Here is a 17,050-nt window from a genome sequence, read left to right on the forward strand (position 1 = left end):
GTGAATATGTTTTTTATTAGCAAATCTATTTTTATATATTTGTGAATTTAATTATTTTTTGTTAATCTCTTAACAAATATTTCTGGATCTCATTCTATTCATTTGTGGATACGATTATTTTTTGTGAATAGCTTTACATTTATTTGTGGATAATAATCTATTTATTTGGAATATTGCTACAATCCTACCCCCATACTCGCTAGTCTGTTATCAATCTCGAATTGCATAGGCCTTTACTACAAAACCCCAACAGTCTTTTTAAAGACTAAACCCACAAACATTCTTTTTAAAGATTAGATCAAATCTCAGCCATAGCCAGTAATTTTTTTAACTGCTAGGCAGTAGCTACACTTAGCTTAAACTACCCACGCGACTAAAGACACACACACACACTGATGAGGACTACAATCGTTTTCAATGAAAAAAAGTTCCGCTCTTGTTCGTCTCTCTTCTGGAAAAAAAGGGGAAAAAAGGCAGCCATCTGATACTGAGGTTAGTGCTCTGCTGGTTGTTTACACAGGAAAATCAGGAGATATTTGAAGATGCTGAAGAAGCTGAGGCTGAGCCTTCTCAATGCTCCTGCCCTGCGTATGTAGAGCTGTGCCACTGCAAAGTTGGACTTGCCATAAAAATGACGGTGATCGAGAAGTTCAGGGAGACGAAGGCATGCTCTGCTGTTTCAGATCCTTAGTTCCACGAAGGTCCAGGTCTGAGACCGAACAACATAGGGGTCCTGGCCTGTCTCGGTCTGAGGATCAAAGACGGGCACAGAAGGCTAGTGTCGCGACTCGTGCTCCTCCCCCACCTGCGGGCAGGGGAAAGAGGAATCATGGGTCATGAGGAGGTAAGCAGAACCTAAGGGGATGTAATCCCTTCCTAATTCCCCTGTTTCCCTGTAAGGTGGAAAACCTCTCGCATAACAGTCTCCTATGCTGGACCTATAATGTTTTTGGCTGGTTCTATGTCCATAGCCGTATCCTTTTAAGGGATCTTTCCTGATTCCAAGCCTTCAGCTCTACCCCGGGCTGAGGCCCTAACAAGTACATTTACATTTTACATTTAATCATTTAGCAGACGCTTTTATCCAAAGCGACTTACAAATGAGAACAATAGAAGCAGTCAGGTCAACAAGAGAACAACAACAGTATACAAGTGCCATGACAAGTCTCAGTTAGTCTAGTATAGAATGCATAGCCAGGTTTTTTTTATTTATTTTTTTTTTATATAAAATTAAAAGACAAGAAAAGGAAAAGTGCTAGTGTTAGTTGGTTAAGTGCAGGCGAAAAAGATGAGTCTTTAGATGTTTCTTGAAAATGAGTAAAGACTCAGCTGTACGAATTGAGATTGGGAGGTCATTCCACCAGCTGGGCACAGTCCAGGAAAAGGTCCGTGAGAGTGATTTTGAACTTCTTTGGGATGGTACCACAAGGCGTCGTTCACTTGCAGAGCGCAAACTTCTGGAGGGCACATAAGATTTAACCAATGAGTTTAGGTAAGTTGGTGCCGTGCCAGTGGTCGTCTTGTAGGCTAGCATCAGTACCTTGAATTTGATGCGAGCAGCTACTGGTAGCCAGTGTAACCTGATGAGGAGAGGAGTAACGTGAGCTTTTTTTGGCTCATTGAAGACAACCCTCGCTGCTGCATTCTGGATCAATTGCAAAGGCTTGACAGTACATGCAGGAAGGCCCGCCATGAGAGCATTACAATAGTCCAGTCTGGAAAGAACAAGAGCTTGGACAAGAAGTTGGGTTGCTTGCTCTGACAGGAAGGGTCTAATCTTCCTAATGTTGTATAAGGCAAACCTGCAGGACCGAGTAGTTGTAGCAATGGTGTCTGTGAAGCTTAACTGATGATCCATCACAACTCCTAGGTTTCTAGCTGTCCTCGAAGGAGTAATGGTTGATGAGCCCAGCTGTATAGAGAAGTTGTGATGAAACAATGGGTTAGCTGGAATCACCAGGAGCTCTGTCTTCGTAAGGTTAAGCTGAAGGTGATGGTCATTCATCCAGCTAGAGATGTCACTCAGACAGGCTGAAATGCGAGCAGCTACCATCGGGTCATCTGGTTGGAATGAGAGGTAGAGTTGGGTGTCATCAGCGTAGCAGTGATAAGAAAAGGCCACGCCTCACTATTTAGGAGATCGAAACCAGGCAAATGCAAAACCAAGCGCCACTTTCAGCATGTATTAACCAGGGTAAGACACACACAATTTAAACCAAAAATTTTCCTAGCAATGATGATCACACACTAGTCTGATGAGAAAACAAGGCAAAACACTCACAAGCTGCTGTCCTTCTCTGTAGCTCGACTGTTTCTTCTGACAAGTGCTTTCCAAACAGCTAATTAAGTACTTTCACTGGCTTTGGCCATGCCTCACTATTTAGGAGATCGAAACCAGGCAGTCCCGCGATAGGCAAACGCAAAACCAAGCGCCACTTTCAGCACGTATTACCCAGGGTAAGACACACACAATTTAAACCAAAAACGTTCCTAGCAATGACGATCACACACTAGTCTGATGAGAAAACAAGGCAAAACACTCACAAGCTGCTGTCCTTCTCTGTAGCTCGACTGTTTCTTCTGACAAGTGCTTTCCAAACAGCTAATTAAGTACTTTCACTGGCTTTGGCCACGCCTCACTATTTAGGAGATCGAAACCAGGCAGTCCCGCGATAGGCAAACGCAAAACCAAGCGCCACTTTCAGCACGTATTAACCAGGGTAAGACACACACAATTTAAACCAAAAACTTTCCTAGCAATGACGATCACACCCTAGTCTGATGAGAAAACAAGGCAAAACACTCGCAAGCTGCTGTTTCTTCTCTGTTTCTTTAATTAAGTTGGGTATGTAGCTTAAGCCTTTGGCCGTAAGGGGTACTGTCACAGATCCATCTTAACATCCAAGGGGCAACTCCCATGGAAATGGTGGAGTTGGTACTTAGTGCTCGCCATGCTTCTGGCCTGCACTCCCCTCAGCATGGTGACGTGGGTATTCTGTTCCCCATACCGCCCCCTACAGGACACAGTTTGAAGTTCCCTTAAAAGGGATCGTCTCAGGTTACGAATGTAACCATGGTTCCCTCTAGCTCCCTGCCATGCTTCGGACACAAGCTTCAGACGAAGAAGTGAATGACGTGTTCTCTCGGTGCCTGTTTATTGTCGCGCCGGTAGTGATGTCAGAGGCTGTAGTCAACCAACAAGATGGTGTTTTTTCAATGTATGCTTCAGACGAGGTATTTCCCATAGCGCCCTCATAGAGAACGCAGTAATAATAATAATAATAGATTTTATTTGTAACGCACTTTTCATTCTCTGAATCTGAAAAAAGTGCTACAATAGAATAACAAAATCAAAAACAACCACAGAATCTAAAAAAAATCACAATCACTAAACATAATATCTCAGCAATTGTATGCTTTCCTAAATAAAAAAGTCTTCAGGTTTGCTTTAAAAGAGTCCAGACTCGAAGATGGTTCCAAAGCTGTGGGGCTGCAGAACAAAAAGCTTGACCCCCATAGTACGAAGCTTGTTGAAGGGAACTTCAAGAAGCATGCTACCTGATGATCTGAGAGTACGATTTGAGAGTTGTAAGCTAATCAAATCTTGAAGATACAAAGGTGCCTGGCCAAAAATACATTTATGGGTTAACAGGAGGATTTTATATTCGATCCAGGAAGAAACAGGGAGCCAGTGGAGAGATTTAAGGATGGGAGTGATATGTTTAAATTTCCTTACTTTCATTAGGATTCTAGCAGCGCTATTTTGGATGTATTGTAACTTCTGTACGTCCTTAGCAGGAATTCCAACAAAAAGTCCATTGCAGTAGTCCAGCCTTGAGGAGATAAAGGCATGGACAAGTTTCTCTGCATCTGCGAGGGTTAACAGGGGGCGGAGTTTGGAAATTTTTCATAGATGATAAAATGATGTCTTACACAGATGTTTTATGTGGTCACTGAGGGTCAACTGTGAATCAAACCGAACCCCCAGATTGGTGACTGAGGAGGAGAGAGTAATGACCTTGCCATCAAAAGTGAACTGAGATATAGGAAAGGAACGGATCTGATGGGGGGTACCAACAAGGAGTCCCTCGGTTTTACTACTATTTAACTGTAGAAAATTACTATTCATCCATGCCTTTATCTCCTCAAGGCAAGTGCTGTTTCCATGCTGTGGGCTGAACGAAAGACTGACTGGAACTTCTCAAACAGGTTATTACATCTGAAATGGCTCTGAAGTTGGAAGGCAACCATATTTTCTAGGACCTTTGACAGAAAAGTCAGGTTTGAGATAGGCCTATAGCTTGCAAGCACCTCTGGATCTAATGAGGGCTTCTTTAAAATATGACGGATGGCAGCTGCTTTAAGAGAGGGTGGAACATGACCAGTTTGTAATGAAAGATTTACTAACTTTCTAATGATTTGAACTGACAATAGGAATGAATGACTCGCTCTGACAAACCTCTGCTAGAGTTTTAATGGATATTTTGCACCCACATTTGAACCTGACTGTGTTAAACACACCGTATACTCAAGAACATCAAAGCAAATGCTCAGCTTACATTAGTGTGTAATATCAGAAAATAAAATTCAGCTAACAATTGTGTGTACATGTGAGTTTCTATGTTTTTTCATCAATCAAATCAATAAACCTAAACCAGCAAAGAAGGCAATATAGCAATGTTCTGACACATCTCTGAACTTGACCATGTTATACACGCAGCATAGAAGAGATAATAATAAAATCAGCTAATCAGCTGTGTTTAGGTCAGTGTACAAAGAAGGAAAAAAATTATTCAGCTCATTTGAGTGACAGTATTAAGCCCCTTCCTCTCACACTGACATACGGGCAAAGGCAGAAGAAAATACTTTCAGCTGAATTAACACCATTCTCACATACACAATGTGTGATAACTCTGTGTGTGTGTGTGTGTGTGTGTGTGTATGTACGTACAGTCATGAAGTCTTTGGCGGAAAGCTGAAGGTGATTGCTGATAGGCTGTTTCTAGATTGCTGATCTAGTGTGGGGGTGTGGGGGTGGGTGGGCACTGGGGCCCCAACTGCAATGAACCAGCTTTGAGGGTACCCAGCTTGCAAAAGGTTGAGAACCCCTGCTCTGTAAAGTATAGATTAGATTTATCCAGTCCATAAATATTTAACTAGTGGGTGGGTTTGAGAGCTGAAAAATGAAACCTCATGTCGAATGGGCTGGTCGCTGTGCTTTTCATAAGTATAAAGCTGAGTCACATCAGTGACAAGGATGAGGGAGCTGAACTGACAAGCATCCTCACACAGAGTCTTTTCGTTAACCATCCATTATGAAAGTGTCTGATTTGGGCTTGACAAATGTGGACAATCAAACAGTCCAACACTGCTTTCCAGACAACAATTCGTCTTGTACCAAAAGTATCAGACCAGAAGTGGAGTACATTGCTGTGTACATTTTTGTTTCTGTAACATCAGTGTTAACCGTGTTTCTGAACTTGTTAGTGATTGTCTCCATCTCACACTTCAAGCAGCTCCACACTCCGACCAATGTGCTGATCCTCTCTCTGGCCATTGCTGATCTGATCGCAGGACTGATTCTCATGCCAGTGCAAGGAATGAAACTCATTGAGCCATGCTGGTACTTTGGAGAAATGTTTTGTTCAATATTTCCTCTTATTCTGAATGTGATTGTCATAGCATCTCTTGGTAATATGATTATTATATCTGTGGATCGGTTCATTGCTGTGAACGACCCTTTGCGATATCCACTTAAAGTCAATACTTATAGAGCTATTGTATCTATTGTTGTAAACTGGTTATTCTCCTCCATATATTCATCTTATCTAATGTTTGACCTTTTACTCCATCCAGAGAAAAATCACACATGTATTGGAGAATGTGTCATTGTTTTTACACTGGAAAGTCTAATAATAGACACTTTCATTTGTTTAGTGATACCTTGCTGTATAATTATTCCTTTGTATGTGAAAATCTGCTTTGTAGCAAAACGGCAAGCTAGGCATTTAAATTCAGTCACAGAAAAAAAGGCCAAATCAGAAAAAAAGGCTGCAAGAACCTTAGGGATTGTAGTAGGGGTTTATCTTCTTTGCTGGATGCCATTCTACATAGTTACACTTTCTTTTGGGCATGATGAAAATGATGTTCTTATAATTAATGTAATGAACTGGATAGTGTGCATGAATTCCTGCATGAATCCACTTATCTATGCAATGTTTTATCAATGGTTTAGAGTGTCAGCAAAATACATTTTGACACTGAAAATATTTGAACCTTCATCAGAGTACTTCAATCTGTTTCCAGAAGAGAAATGACGATTTAAATACTTGCATGAATAGCATGAAGAACACATGTAAATAAGATTATCTGTCATCAAATGGAATAGTAGGGTTCTTGTGTTAAGCACTATTTCATAAACTTTGGATGATACCAGTGCAACAATTATATCTGTAAAAATGTAAATGTACTGCCTAGTATGTATGTATGTTTATTGTGCACTGTATTTGTGTGTGACGCTGTCTTTGTTTGCTCTCTTGAAGGCCTTAAATGGCTAAAATCAACTACAATATCGCTGATTGTTTTTTTTTTGTTTTTTTTCTTCTTCAGATGAACATGTACTGTAAAACAGCAGCTCGTAAATGATAACTAAGAGTTGTGATATATATAATCATATATGTCTCCTGTTTGCCAAGCAGTGTCTGTTTAAACAAGCACATTGTCATCTAAGACAAGGCCATATAAAGAAATTTTAGAGGCACAAACCTGAGTCAGTTGTGAGGATGTATCAAATATGCTGATTTGAGGAACATATCAGCTAGAAACCTTTTTTTTTCAGTTGTAATGAAAATGACATTAAAACACTGTGACCAGATAAGTGTGTGATGTGTTTGAAAAATTATACAGTGTGAAAGTATTGCCCCTTGTCTGAAATTATGCATTGTGCAAGTTTTTTTAAATTGCACCTTTTCATATTTCATGGTGGTAGGAAAAGCAAGGCAAGTATATTTATATATAGCACATTTTGTTCACAATGGTTGTGTATGTTGACTCGATAAACAGAGGATTTTTTCATGTTTACTTTTAAAAAACTGTCATTCAAAATTACCAATATGAAAAAATGCCTTTACCACAAAAAGACAAACAATAATACAGGCCATATCATGACCAAATAAACACCAACCCTAACAGAGTCATTTAATCTCACAATACCACATAAAAACAAAACAAACAAAAAAAAAAAACAAACAAAGCATAAGCAGAAATGGGCATAGACATATTATGAAGAACTTTGTTACACATTACAAATATCTGGGGCCCATTTTAGAAAGGAGGTTTAAATGAAAACTCACAGTAGGTTAACCTTGAAATCATGGAAACTCTGGGTTTTCCATTTTGGAATGGGAGGGTTGTTAAACCAGAGACAGCTGAGTAGGTCAAGCCCATTTCTGAAAGAGTGGTAACTTATACTCAGAGTCAGTTACTGTGGTAATTTACTCTCCAAACCTAACCTGGCCGGGAGAAGGGGGCTGTTTAATAAAAGACACTAAGAAAAAGCAGGGATTGAAGTCCAAAACCTGATTTAAGGATAGGATAAACTTTATTTGTCGCCGAAGGGAAATTTGTCTTGGGCAAAGTGCTACAGTCTTGTTCTAAATAAACAATAAGAAGAAGAAGAAGAAGAAAATTAAAGTCTAAGATGTAAAATACATACAGTGCAAAACACAAAGTTCTAATATGTTATATGAGCATTATTTTTGATAGAATTCAGCATTATTATTGAGGCAGGAACAAATGAAAAGTTTTACACATTGACATTCTCAGTCTCTTTCCCGATGACAAAGTGGTGTCTGGTATTCACAGAAAAGAGGATGTTTGGCATCAGTACTGATACTTATTGCTCCTCTCATCATTGCTTGTTCATATGGAGTCTGTATGGGCTCATATTGTTTTAATCCTATGATTTTCATAGCTGTTTTGTGGATATGAGCCAATTTGTTTTTCGATTTAATAACTGTTACTCACAGTTTTGGACATTGGACTTTATAGTGCACGTTCCAAACTTACATTTTTATAATCCATGAATGAAAATATTTTGTAACATGATATTGATGTACCATTTACATGGTAATGCAATGTTTGATTTTAAAATGGGTTTTAAAGGATTCATTTTGAGATTTTAAGTTTTCAGTTGATATATAATTTCTGATGATTTCTAAAATGTGATAGAGAAAAAGGCAACGAAGAAGTCTTTTTTTTTAAACAAAGGTAAAAACTCCTGTTATAATTTAGATTTTTGAGGGTGCACTCTTGTCATAAATTAATCTATTACTTTTCCTACATAATTTTTTACAAAAAAACATTAGTAAAATATATATTTGGGAGTCTTAGACTTTTCCAATGCTATATAGTTTGTCAAGATTAGATTAAATTTGTTTGTAATATAGTGTAGTAAACACTACAGTTAAGTTTCCAAACCAGACTGTGATTCTGTAGCGAATAAGACTTGAAATAACCTAACAAATCAATCGTGACTAAAGCGGTTTCATAATCGATCATTTAAGTTCACTAATTCGATCCAGATTAATGAGTAATAGAAGTAATAAAAGCAGTCACTTAATGTCGATCATGGATCGAATCGATCCACCATGGCAAACAGCGGATATTTGTGCTGGTAACCTGCACCCCCAATTTTGGGATTTGCAACTGACCTACTAACTGTAACTTACAATTGTAACAGTTCCTGACTTCAATGTGCTTCTCACACAATTTGTGTGTCTTTGGAAAGAATACCCTTTGGGCTTTACTATCCATAATCCAGAATTGATAATGCTCAAAAAGATAAAAAGTTATAGACACTGCAGTGCCTTGTGAATAATTGTACCACATTGTTTATATATATATATATATATATATATATATATATAACTTTTTAATTTAAAAATGGTTTTAACTTTTAATGTAGTGTTTTAAATGCTTTAAAGTTTTACAGAGTTAATTTAGATAGTAAAATGTTAATGTTCTACTAATAACAATAAATGGTAGAGCTGTCATAAAACCCAAGAGAAAGGCTGCATGGCTAGAAACTGTTGATCAACTGAATGGGTGTCACAAGTCGGTCAGGCTCACCAATCAGCCAAACTCAACGCACTCCCTCACCAGAATTCTAATCACCGGCATCTGTGCACAATTATCCCATTAGCTCACCTCCACATAAAAGCACACACCTCAGTTACTCAGATGTCCGATCTCGTAGCTGCACTTCCCCCGCAGTTCCTGTGTCACACTCTCCTGCTGCCATCGCACCTTGGATCAGTCGTGAGCTCTGCCTCTTCCTGGACATCTCCCTTACCTTCAAGATTCCCAGTACCACCTGTCTTCATGTTCGTTGTTTATGTTATTATTCATTAAATGTTCTAAACTCGCACTTGCTTCCTCACCTTCTTGAACAGTCATTACAAACCTCTCCTGTTGTTAGCTACCTACATTGTCTCACTACAAACCTTGTTACTTACCTTTCATTGACTCCTTCTCCTAGACCCCTGTGTTTCTCCAGTGTCTCTCCAGCATCCCGCCCGAGTGTCTCCTGTGATCCATTCTCCAAGTTCTCCTCTCCTGTGCGAACCCTAAGGTGTGTGCTAGATGTCTGTTCCCCTGGTCACCCCACGGCTCTGGAAATCCCCATCCTGTCCATCCAGCCGGAACCAGCTTCTTCAGTTTACCATATCCTCTGCATATCTCCTGTACTCTACTCAAAACACCTACAATAAACCTATCTCACTTTTACCTTCTGTCTCAGTGTCCGGGTGTTACAGAAGGTCGGACCTATACAGAAAATGGAGGATGCAACGGGTTCCTTCTCCAATGCTCTCTCGCCATCCATACCCAGCTTCAACTATACCCCTCTAAACATGCTAAAATTGCCATTGTCATCTCCTCTCTCACAGGTCCCGCACTCCGTTGGGCTGAAACCATCTGGTCACAAGCTGGTCCCACAACCCAAACCTATAAAAATTTAATTGCACATTTCCGGGAAGTGTTCAGTACCATGAAAGGCGATTTATCCACCTGTGAGCAGTTATACCTGGTATAACTGGTATACAATCTTGCCTCCAGGACTGCTCACCAGCCAGCCCAACAACCCGTACCCACCGTGCCAATACCCAGATCCCTCCTGAGACAGATCCAGAACCCACGTAGACCGACTCCAATCACCTAACACCTAAAGAACATCAAAGACAGATGACCAACGGCTTGTGCCTTTACTGTGGAGTGAGTGGCCATCATTTCTTCACCTGTCCCCTTCGCCCTCTGCGACCTGTGGTGAGTTTCTTACAACCAACGCCTATTAAGATGAACCCACTCACCACTACTGCCCAACTTACTGCTGCTCACGTCACTATTCCAGTTACTGCCCTCCTTGACTCTGGTTCAGCCGGGAACTTCATCTCGGGGAACCTCTGCTGCCAGCTTCACCTACCAAACACCAATACAGAAACCACCTACCAAATAGTCTCAATCACAGGCAAGCAATTGAGCCATATGACTGCCATCGCATCATCCAGGTGGATGCTGCACACTGGTGGTGGATGAGGAGATATCCCCTGACAATGTAAAGCACTTTGAGTGCCTAGAAAAGCGCTATGTAAATGTAAGGAATTATTATATTATTATTGGGATTGTGCTATTGATCTGATTCCGGGTGAGCCAGTGCCTTTTATCCCGTCGCTACCAGAACAGAAGGCCATGAAGGAGTATGATGAGGCAGCCCTCAAACAAGGCTACATTGTACCATCTAACTCCCCTGCCGCCTCTAGCTTTTTCTTCGTGGCGAAGAAGGACGGAGGCTTGCGGCCCTGCATAGATTAGCGAGCACTCAACCAGATCACCATCAAGTTCCGGTATCCACTTTCCCTCATCCCAGCCGCTCTGGAACAACTCAGAGAAGCCACCATATTCACCAAACTAGACCTATGCAGTGCTTATAATCTCATCTGCATTCGTAAGGGAGATGAGTGGAAGACGGCATTCGTGACCCCAACTGGCCACTACGAATGCAGTATGGCCTTGTCAATGCCCCTTCCATCTTTCAAGATTTAATGCATGCAGTGCACCGGGAGTATCTTAATGGCTTTGTGATTGTATATATTGATGTCATCCTCATTTACTCCCAGAGCCTCACCGAACATTGCGTGCATGTAAGAACCGTCCACTCAAGGCTCTGAGAATTCCACCTCTTCCTCAAAGCTAAAAAAAAATTACATTTCATCAATCTTCCGTTCACTTCCTGGAAGGGATGCACCGATACCGCTTTTTTCAGTACTCGCCCGATACCGATACTTTTATTTTTGGTACTTGCTGATACCGAGTACCTATACCGATTTTATTTTTTATTGCATTTGTACTTTTTTTAATATTGGGTAGAGAAACCAAAAGAGAATGTATAATGTTAGTTGGTTAACTTCATTTATTAAGTAGATACAGTCAAACCAAAATTTAATTTCAGACACCATCAACATTTTACATTATCAGAGTTTTTTCTTTATTGTTTAGAAGATAATAATAAAATATCACAAGAACACAGAGTTAAACTGTGTCAGAACAAATTAATCTTGATTTTAGATAACTTTAATAGAAAGGTATGTAATGGATTACAATCAACCAAAAATTATTCAGACAGCTGTTAGTATGACCGTGTTTACACAACTATCAACAATTAGTCAGGCTAACCTTAGCCTTAATGACTGCCTGTTGTCTCATCCATGATGTCATCCAGGTTCATGCAGACTTAGCCTACTCCAGATTAAATTTTTCAATCTCTTACAGACTTGGACCTCGAAATATCAGGGCCAATCCCCTTTCCCGTCTCCATGGTCCCAAGGAAGGTACGGAAGAAACCGAACAGAGTTCAAAGACTGCTTCTGGTGGCCCAACATGGCAGCAGATGTCAGAAGGTTTGCCCGTGGATGCACCGAGTACGCCATATCCAAAAGTCCCTGTCATCTCCCTGTCAGTAAAGTCCATCCACTTCCCATTCCCACACCTAGGAGTGGATTTCATCACAGACCTGCCTCCATTTGATGGTAACACATGTATCCTAGTAATAGTAGATAGATTCTCTAAATCCTGCCGCCCCGTTTCCCTACAGTGTCTGCCCACAGCCCTAGAGGCTGCAGTACTCCTTTTCAATTTTTTTTAGGACATAGTGTCAGACTGTGGACCCCAGTTCATCTCCCGTGTATGGAAGGTTTTCTTTTCTCTCCTAAGTGTGACCGTAAGCATCTCATCTGGTTACCACCCCCAATCTAATGGTCAAACTGAGTGGAAAATACAGGAGAGAGGACGGTTTATCCTGACTTTCTGCCATGGCCACCAGGACTCCTGGAACCAGTTTCTAGGCTGGGCGGAGTTCAGCATAATCATACTATTTAAATACTAATACTGCGGGGTATATACGCTTTTATCTGTGTTGTATGATAAAAGTGATTCACTACAACAGTGCGACTACATTAAAAGCTTTTACTATTCTAAAAACACAGATTTGTGGCCATTATTGGAACAGCAAATGTTGAATAAACCCTGAAACGCACATGATCATTGTCATGTGGTGAATCTGGCCAATCGTGAAACAGCTGTGTCGTCATCAGCGCTCCTGCAGTCATTTTGGAGAAAGCCGGCTGCTCTCGAAACACTCTCGCGGTACTTTGATACCACACGTGGCAGTCATGTGGCATTGCCACACATCGACAGCCTTGACAACAGATGAACAATGCTTGTGGGTAGGCTATATTTAACTGGTAGTGGTAAATTTCTAACCGGCATTCACTGCCTCAAGTCAGATTTTGATCGGTTTGCGCAGTGCTCTGTGAAGTCAAACGCACCTAATGCCTGATACCCTGAGAGTCAGCTGCCTAAACTATTATATGCAGCCAGTAACTTCCCGATGGTTTTAGAGGACGATAAATCCTCGTTGCCACCTGTTGTTCAGAGAATAGTACACCAGGGTTCTTACACCTTCATAAGTAAAATTCAAGCACTTCCAAGGACATTTAATTTTTTCAGCACTTTACAACTGTGGTAAATTACCTGTTTACATACATACTCTTACCTTAGTTAAAGCACATGCACAGATACAACACAGACACACCTTACTTCATAAATCGTTTGGATGTTTAAAGGCCCATTTGCATTTTTCTAAACAAAAATCAGCAAACTGCCTGCAGGCGGCGCATTGGACCGGTACAAACAGTTTGTATGAACATCCTCAAGTCTTAGTTTTCTAAGCAGGGAAAATGTTGTTTACCTTTAAATGATCAAAGCGCACACTCTCCCATGGAAAACCAAACCAAAACTTAACAGGGGGCTACTCAAGTATTTAGTTCTCTTGTTTATCATAATTTGTCATTTTCGGGCCAACACTGACTGAAGTAGCAACCTCCGGCTGAAAGGTTTTTTTCTTCTTCTTTTTTTCCCTCTTTTCCCTCTCCTCTATCGAAGGGCACACGTTAATAAAGAGCACACTACAGGCATGCTACAAGCTGCTTACTGAAAACAATGATTAACCATTCAGTAAGAAAGCAAATTATGAACCAATGCACTGCATTTTCAAGAGGCGGTTGATAACCAACGCAACATTGAAAAGAACTGGGAGGGAATTGTGGGCATATTCAACCCACGACAACTGCTGACTCCAGGAGCTCTGTGATGCTAGACAGCGGAGAGCACGCTCAAGTTGGCTCGCTCGGCCTGCCCGTTGGTCTGAGGGTGGAAACCTGAAGACAGACTCATAGAGGCCTCGATCTGTCTACCAAACTCTTTCCAAAACTGGGAGATGAATTGTGGTCCTCTGTCGGAGACCACATAAACAAGAAGACCATGAATCTGGAAGACGTATTCCACAACCACCTGAGTGGTCTCCTTGGCAGAGGGGAGTTTGGGTAAGGAGATAAGGCCAGTAATGAAATCAAGGGACAGATGTGACCATGGACGAAAGGGGGATTGGGAATGCACCACTGCCCCAATGCCAGCCTGACTGCCAGAAGCACCCTGTTACCTATGTCATAATTTCGCACGGCAGGGCTCAAACGGTGAGAAAAGAAGGCACAAGGATGCATGTTCCCATCCTTGGGGGAACGCTGGGACAGGACTGCACCTTCCCCAACATCAGAGGCATCCACCTCAACAATGAATTGCCGTTCCGGTTCTCAGAGACAAAGTCAAGTCAAGTCACCTTTATTTATATAGTGCTTTAAACAAAATACATTGCATAAAAGCAGCTGAACAACATTAATTAGGAAAACAGTGTATCAATAATGCAAAATGACAGTTAAACGCAGTTCATCATTGAATTCAGTGATGTCATTTCAGTTCAGTTTAAATAGTGTCTGTGCAATCATTTGCACTCAAGTCAACGATATTGCTGCAAATGAAGTCATCCCAATTAAGCAAGCCAGAGGCGACAGCGGCAAGGAACCGAAACTCCATCGGTGACAGAATGGAGAAAAAAACTTTGGCAGAAACAAGGCTCAGTTGGGGGGCCAATTCTCCTCTGACCAGACGAAACCAGCAGTTCAATTCCAAGCTGCAGCCAAGTCAGATTGTGCAGAAGAATCATCTGTTTCCTGTGGTCTTGTCCTGGTGGTCGTCTTAGACAAGGTCTTTATAGGGGATATGTATCTGGGGCTCTAGTTGTCCTGGTCTCCGCTGTCTTTCTGGGCTTAAGAGGTCCTTTATAGGTGCTGATCCACCATCTGGTCTGGATACGTACTGGATCCAAGTGACTGCAGTGATCCTCTGATCTGGATAAAGACTGGATCTGGTGGCTACGGTGACCTCGGAATAGGAGAGAAACAGACTAATATTAGCGTAGATGGCATTCTTCTAATGATGTAGCAAGTACATCAGGTGTTATGGGGAGTGTTCCAGGTTCCGGTTTACCTAATTAAAGCAGGCTAAAAATCCTTTAACGGATTTGGATATTAGAAGTCAAGTCAAGTCACCTTTATTTATATAGCGCTTTAAACAAAATACATTGCGTCAAAGCAATTGAAGAACATTCATTAGGAAAACAGTGTTTCAATAATGCAAAATGACAGTTAAAGGCAGTTCATCATTGAATTCAGTCATGTCATCTCTGTTCAGTTTAAATAGTGTCTGTGCATTTATTTGCACTCAAGTCAACGATATCGCTGTAGATGAAGTGACCCCAACTAAGCAAGCCAGAGGCGACAGCTGCAAGTAACCGAAACTCCATCGGTGACAAAATGGAGAAAAAAACTTTGGCAGAAACAAGGCTCCGTTGGGGGGCCAATTCTCCTCTGACCAGATGAAACCAGCAGTTCAATTCCAAGCTACAGCAAAGTCAGATTGTGCAGAAGAATCATCTGTTTCCTCTGGTCTTGTCCTGGTGGTCATCTGAGACAAGGTCTTTACAGGGGATCTGTATCTGGGGCTCTAGTTGTCCTGGTCTCCACTGTCTTTCAGGGATGTAGAGGTCCTTTCTAGGTGCCGATCCACTATCTGGTCTGGATACGTACTGGATCCGTATGACTGCAGTGACCTTCTCATTTGGATACAGACTGGATCTGGTGGCTACGGTGACCTCGGTATAAGAGAGAAACAGACTAATATTAGCATAGATCCCATTCTCATGGTGATGTAGCAAGTACATTGGTTGTTATGGGAAGTGTTCCCGGTTCCGGTTTACCTAACTAATGCAGCCTAAAATCCTTTAACTGATTTGGATATTAAGAGCATATTAGTATGTTATGAGTAAACCAGGTTAAAGAGATGTGTCTTTAATCTATATTTAAACTGCAGGAGTGTGTCTGCCTCCCGAACAATGTTAGGTAGGTTATTCCAGAGTTTAGGCATGAAATAGGAAAAGGATCTGCCGCCTACAGTTGATTTTGATATTCTAGGTATTATCAAATTGCCTGAGTTTTGAGAACGTAGCGGACTTAGAGGATTATAATGTAAAAGGAGCTCAATCAAATACTGAGGTGCTAAACTATTCAGGGCTTTATAAGTAATAAGCAATATTTTAAAATCTATACAATGTTTGATAGGGAGCAGTGTTGACAGGACCGGGCTAATATGGTCATACTTCCTGGTTCTAGTAAGAACTCTTGCTGCTGCATTTTGGACTAGCTGTAGTTTGTTTACTAAGTGTGCAGAACAACCACCCAATAAAGCATTACAATAATCTAACATTGAGGTCATAAATGCATGGATTAACATTTCTGGGCTTAAGAGGTCCTTTATAGGTGCTGATCCACCATCTGGTCTGGATACGTACTGGATCCAAGTGACTGCAGTGACCCTCTGATCTGGATAAAGACTGGATCTGGTGGCTACGGTGACCTCGGAATAGGAGAGAAACAGACTAATATTAGCGTAGATGGCATTCTTCTAATGATGTAGCAAGTACATCAGGTGTTATGGGGAGTGTTCCAGGTTCCAGTTTACCTAATTAAAGCAGGCTAAAAATCCTTTAACGGATTTGGATATTAGAAGTCAAGTCAAGTCACCTTTATTTATATAGCGCTTTAAACAAAATACATTGCGTCAAAGCAATTGAAGAACATTCATTAGGAAAACAATGTTTCAATAATGCAAAATGACAGTTAAAGGCAGTTCATCATTGAATTCAGTCATGTCATCTCTGTTCAGATTAAATAGTGTCTGTGCATTTATTTGCACTCAAGTCAACGATATCGCTGTAGATGAAGTGACCCCAACTAAGCAAGCCAGAGGCGACAGCTGCAAGTAACCGAAACTCCATCGGTGACAGAATGGAGAAAAAAACTTTGGCAGAAACAAGGCTCCGTTGGGGGGCCAATTCTCCTCTGACCAGATGAAACCAGCAGTTCAATTCCAAGCTACAGCAAAGTCAGATTGTGCAGAAGAATCATCTGTTTCCTCTGGTCTTGTCCTGGTGGTCATCTGAGACAAGGTCTTTACAGGGGATCTGTATCTGGGGCTCTAGTTGTCCTGGTCTCCACTGTCTTTCAGGGATGTAGAGGTCCTTTCTAGGTGCCGATCCACTATC

At 41.2% G+C, this 17,050-nt stretch overlaps 1 protein-coding gene across 1 annotated transcript; it reads left to right on the forward strand.

Moving 5' to 3' along the window:
• Window positions 1-5,065: 5,065 nt before the first annotated feature.
• LOC132156648 (trace amine-associated receptor 13c-like) lies at window positions 5,066-6,514 on the forward strand. Its single transcript, XM_059565582.1, has one exon. The coding sequence runs from the start codon at window positions 5,316-5,318 to the stop codon at window positions 6,315-6,317; it is 1,002 nt and encodes a 333-aa protein (XP_059421565.1). The 5' UTR covers window positions 5,066-5,315; the 3' UTR covers window positions 6,318-6,514.
• The last annotated feature ends 10,536 nt before the right edge of the window (window positions 6,515-17,050 follow it).

Source organism: Carassius carassius, chromosome 14 (assembly GCF_963082965.1).
Source record: "Carassius carassius chromosome 14, fCarCar2.1, whole genome shotgun sequence".
NCBI classification, from domain to species: Eukaryota; Metazoa; Chordata; class Actinopteri; order Cypriniformes; family Cyprinidae; genus Carassius; species Carassius carassius.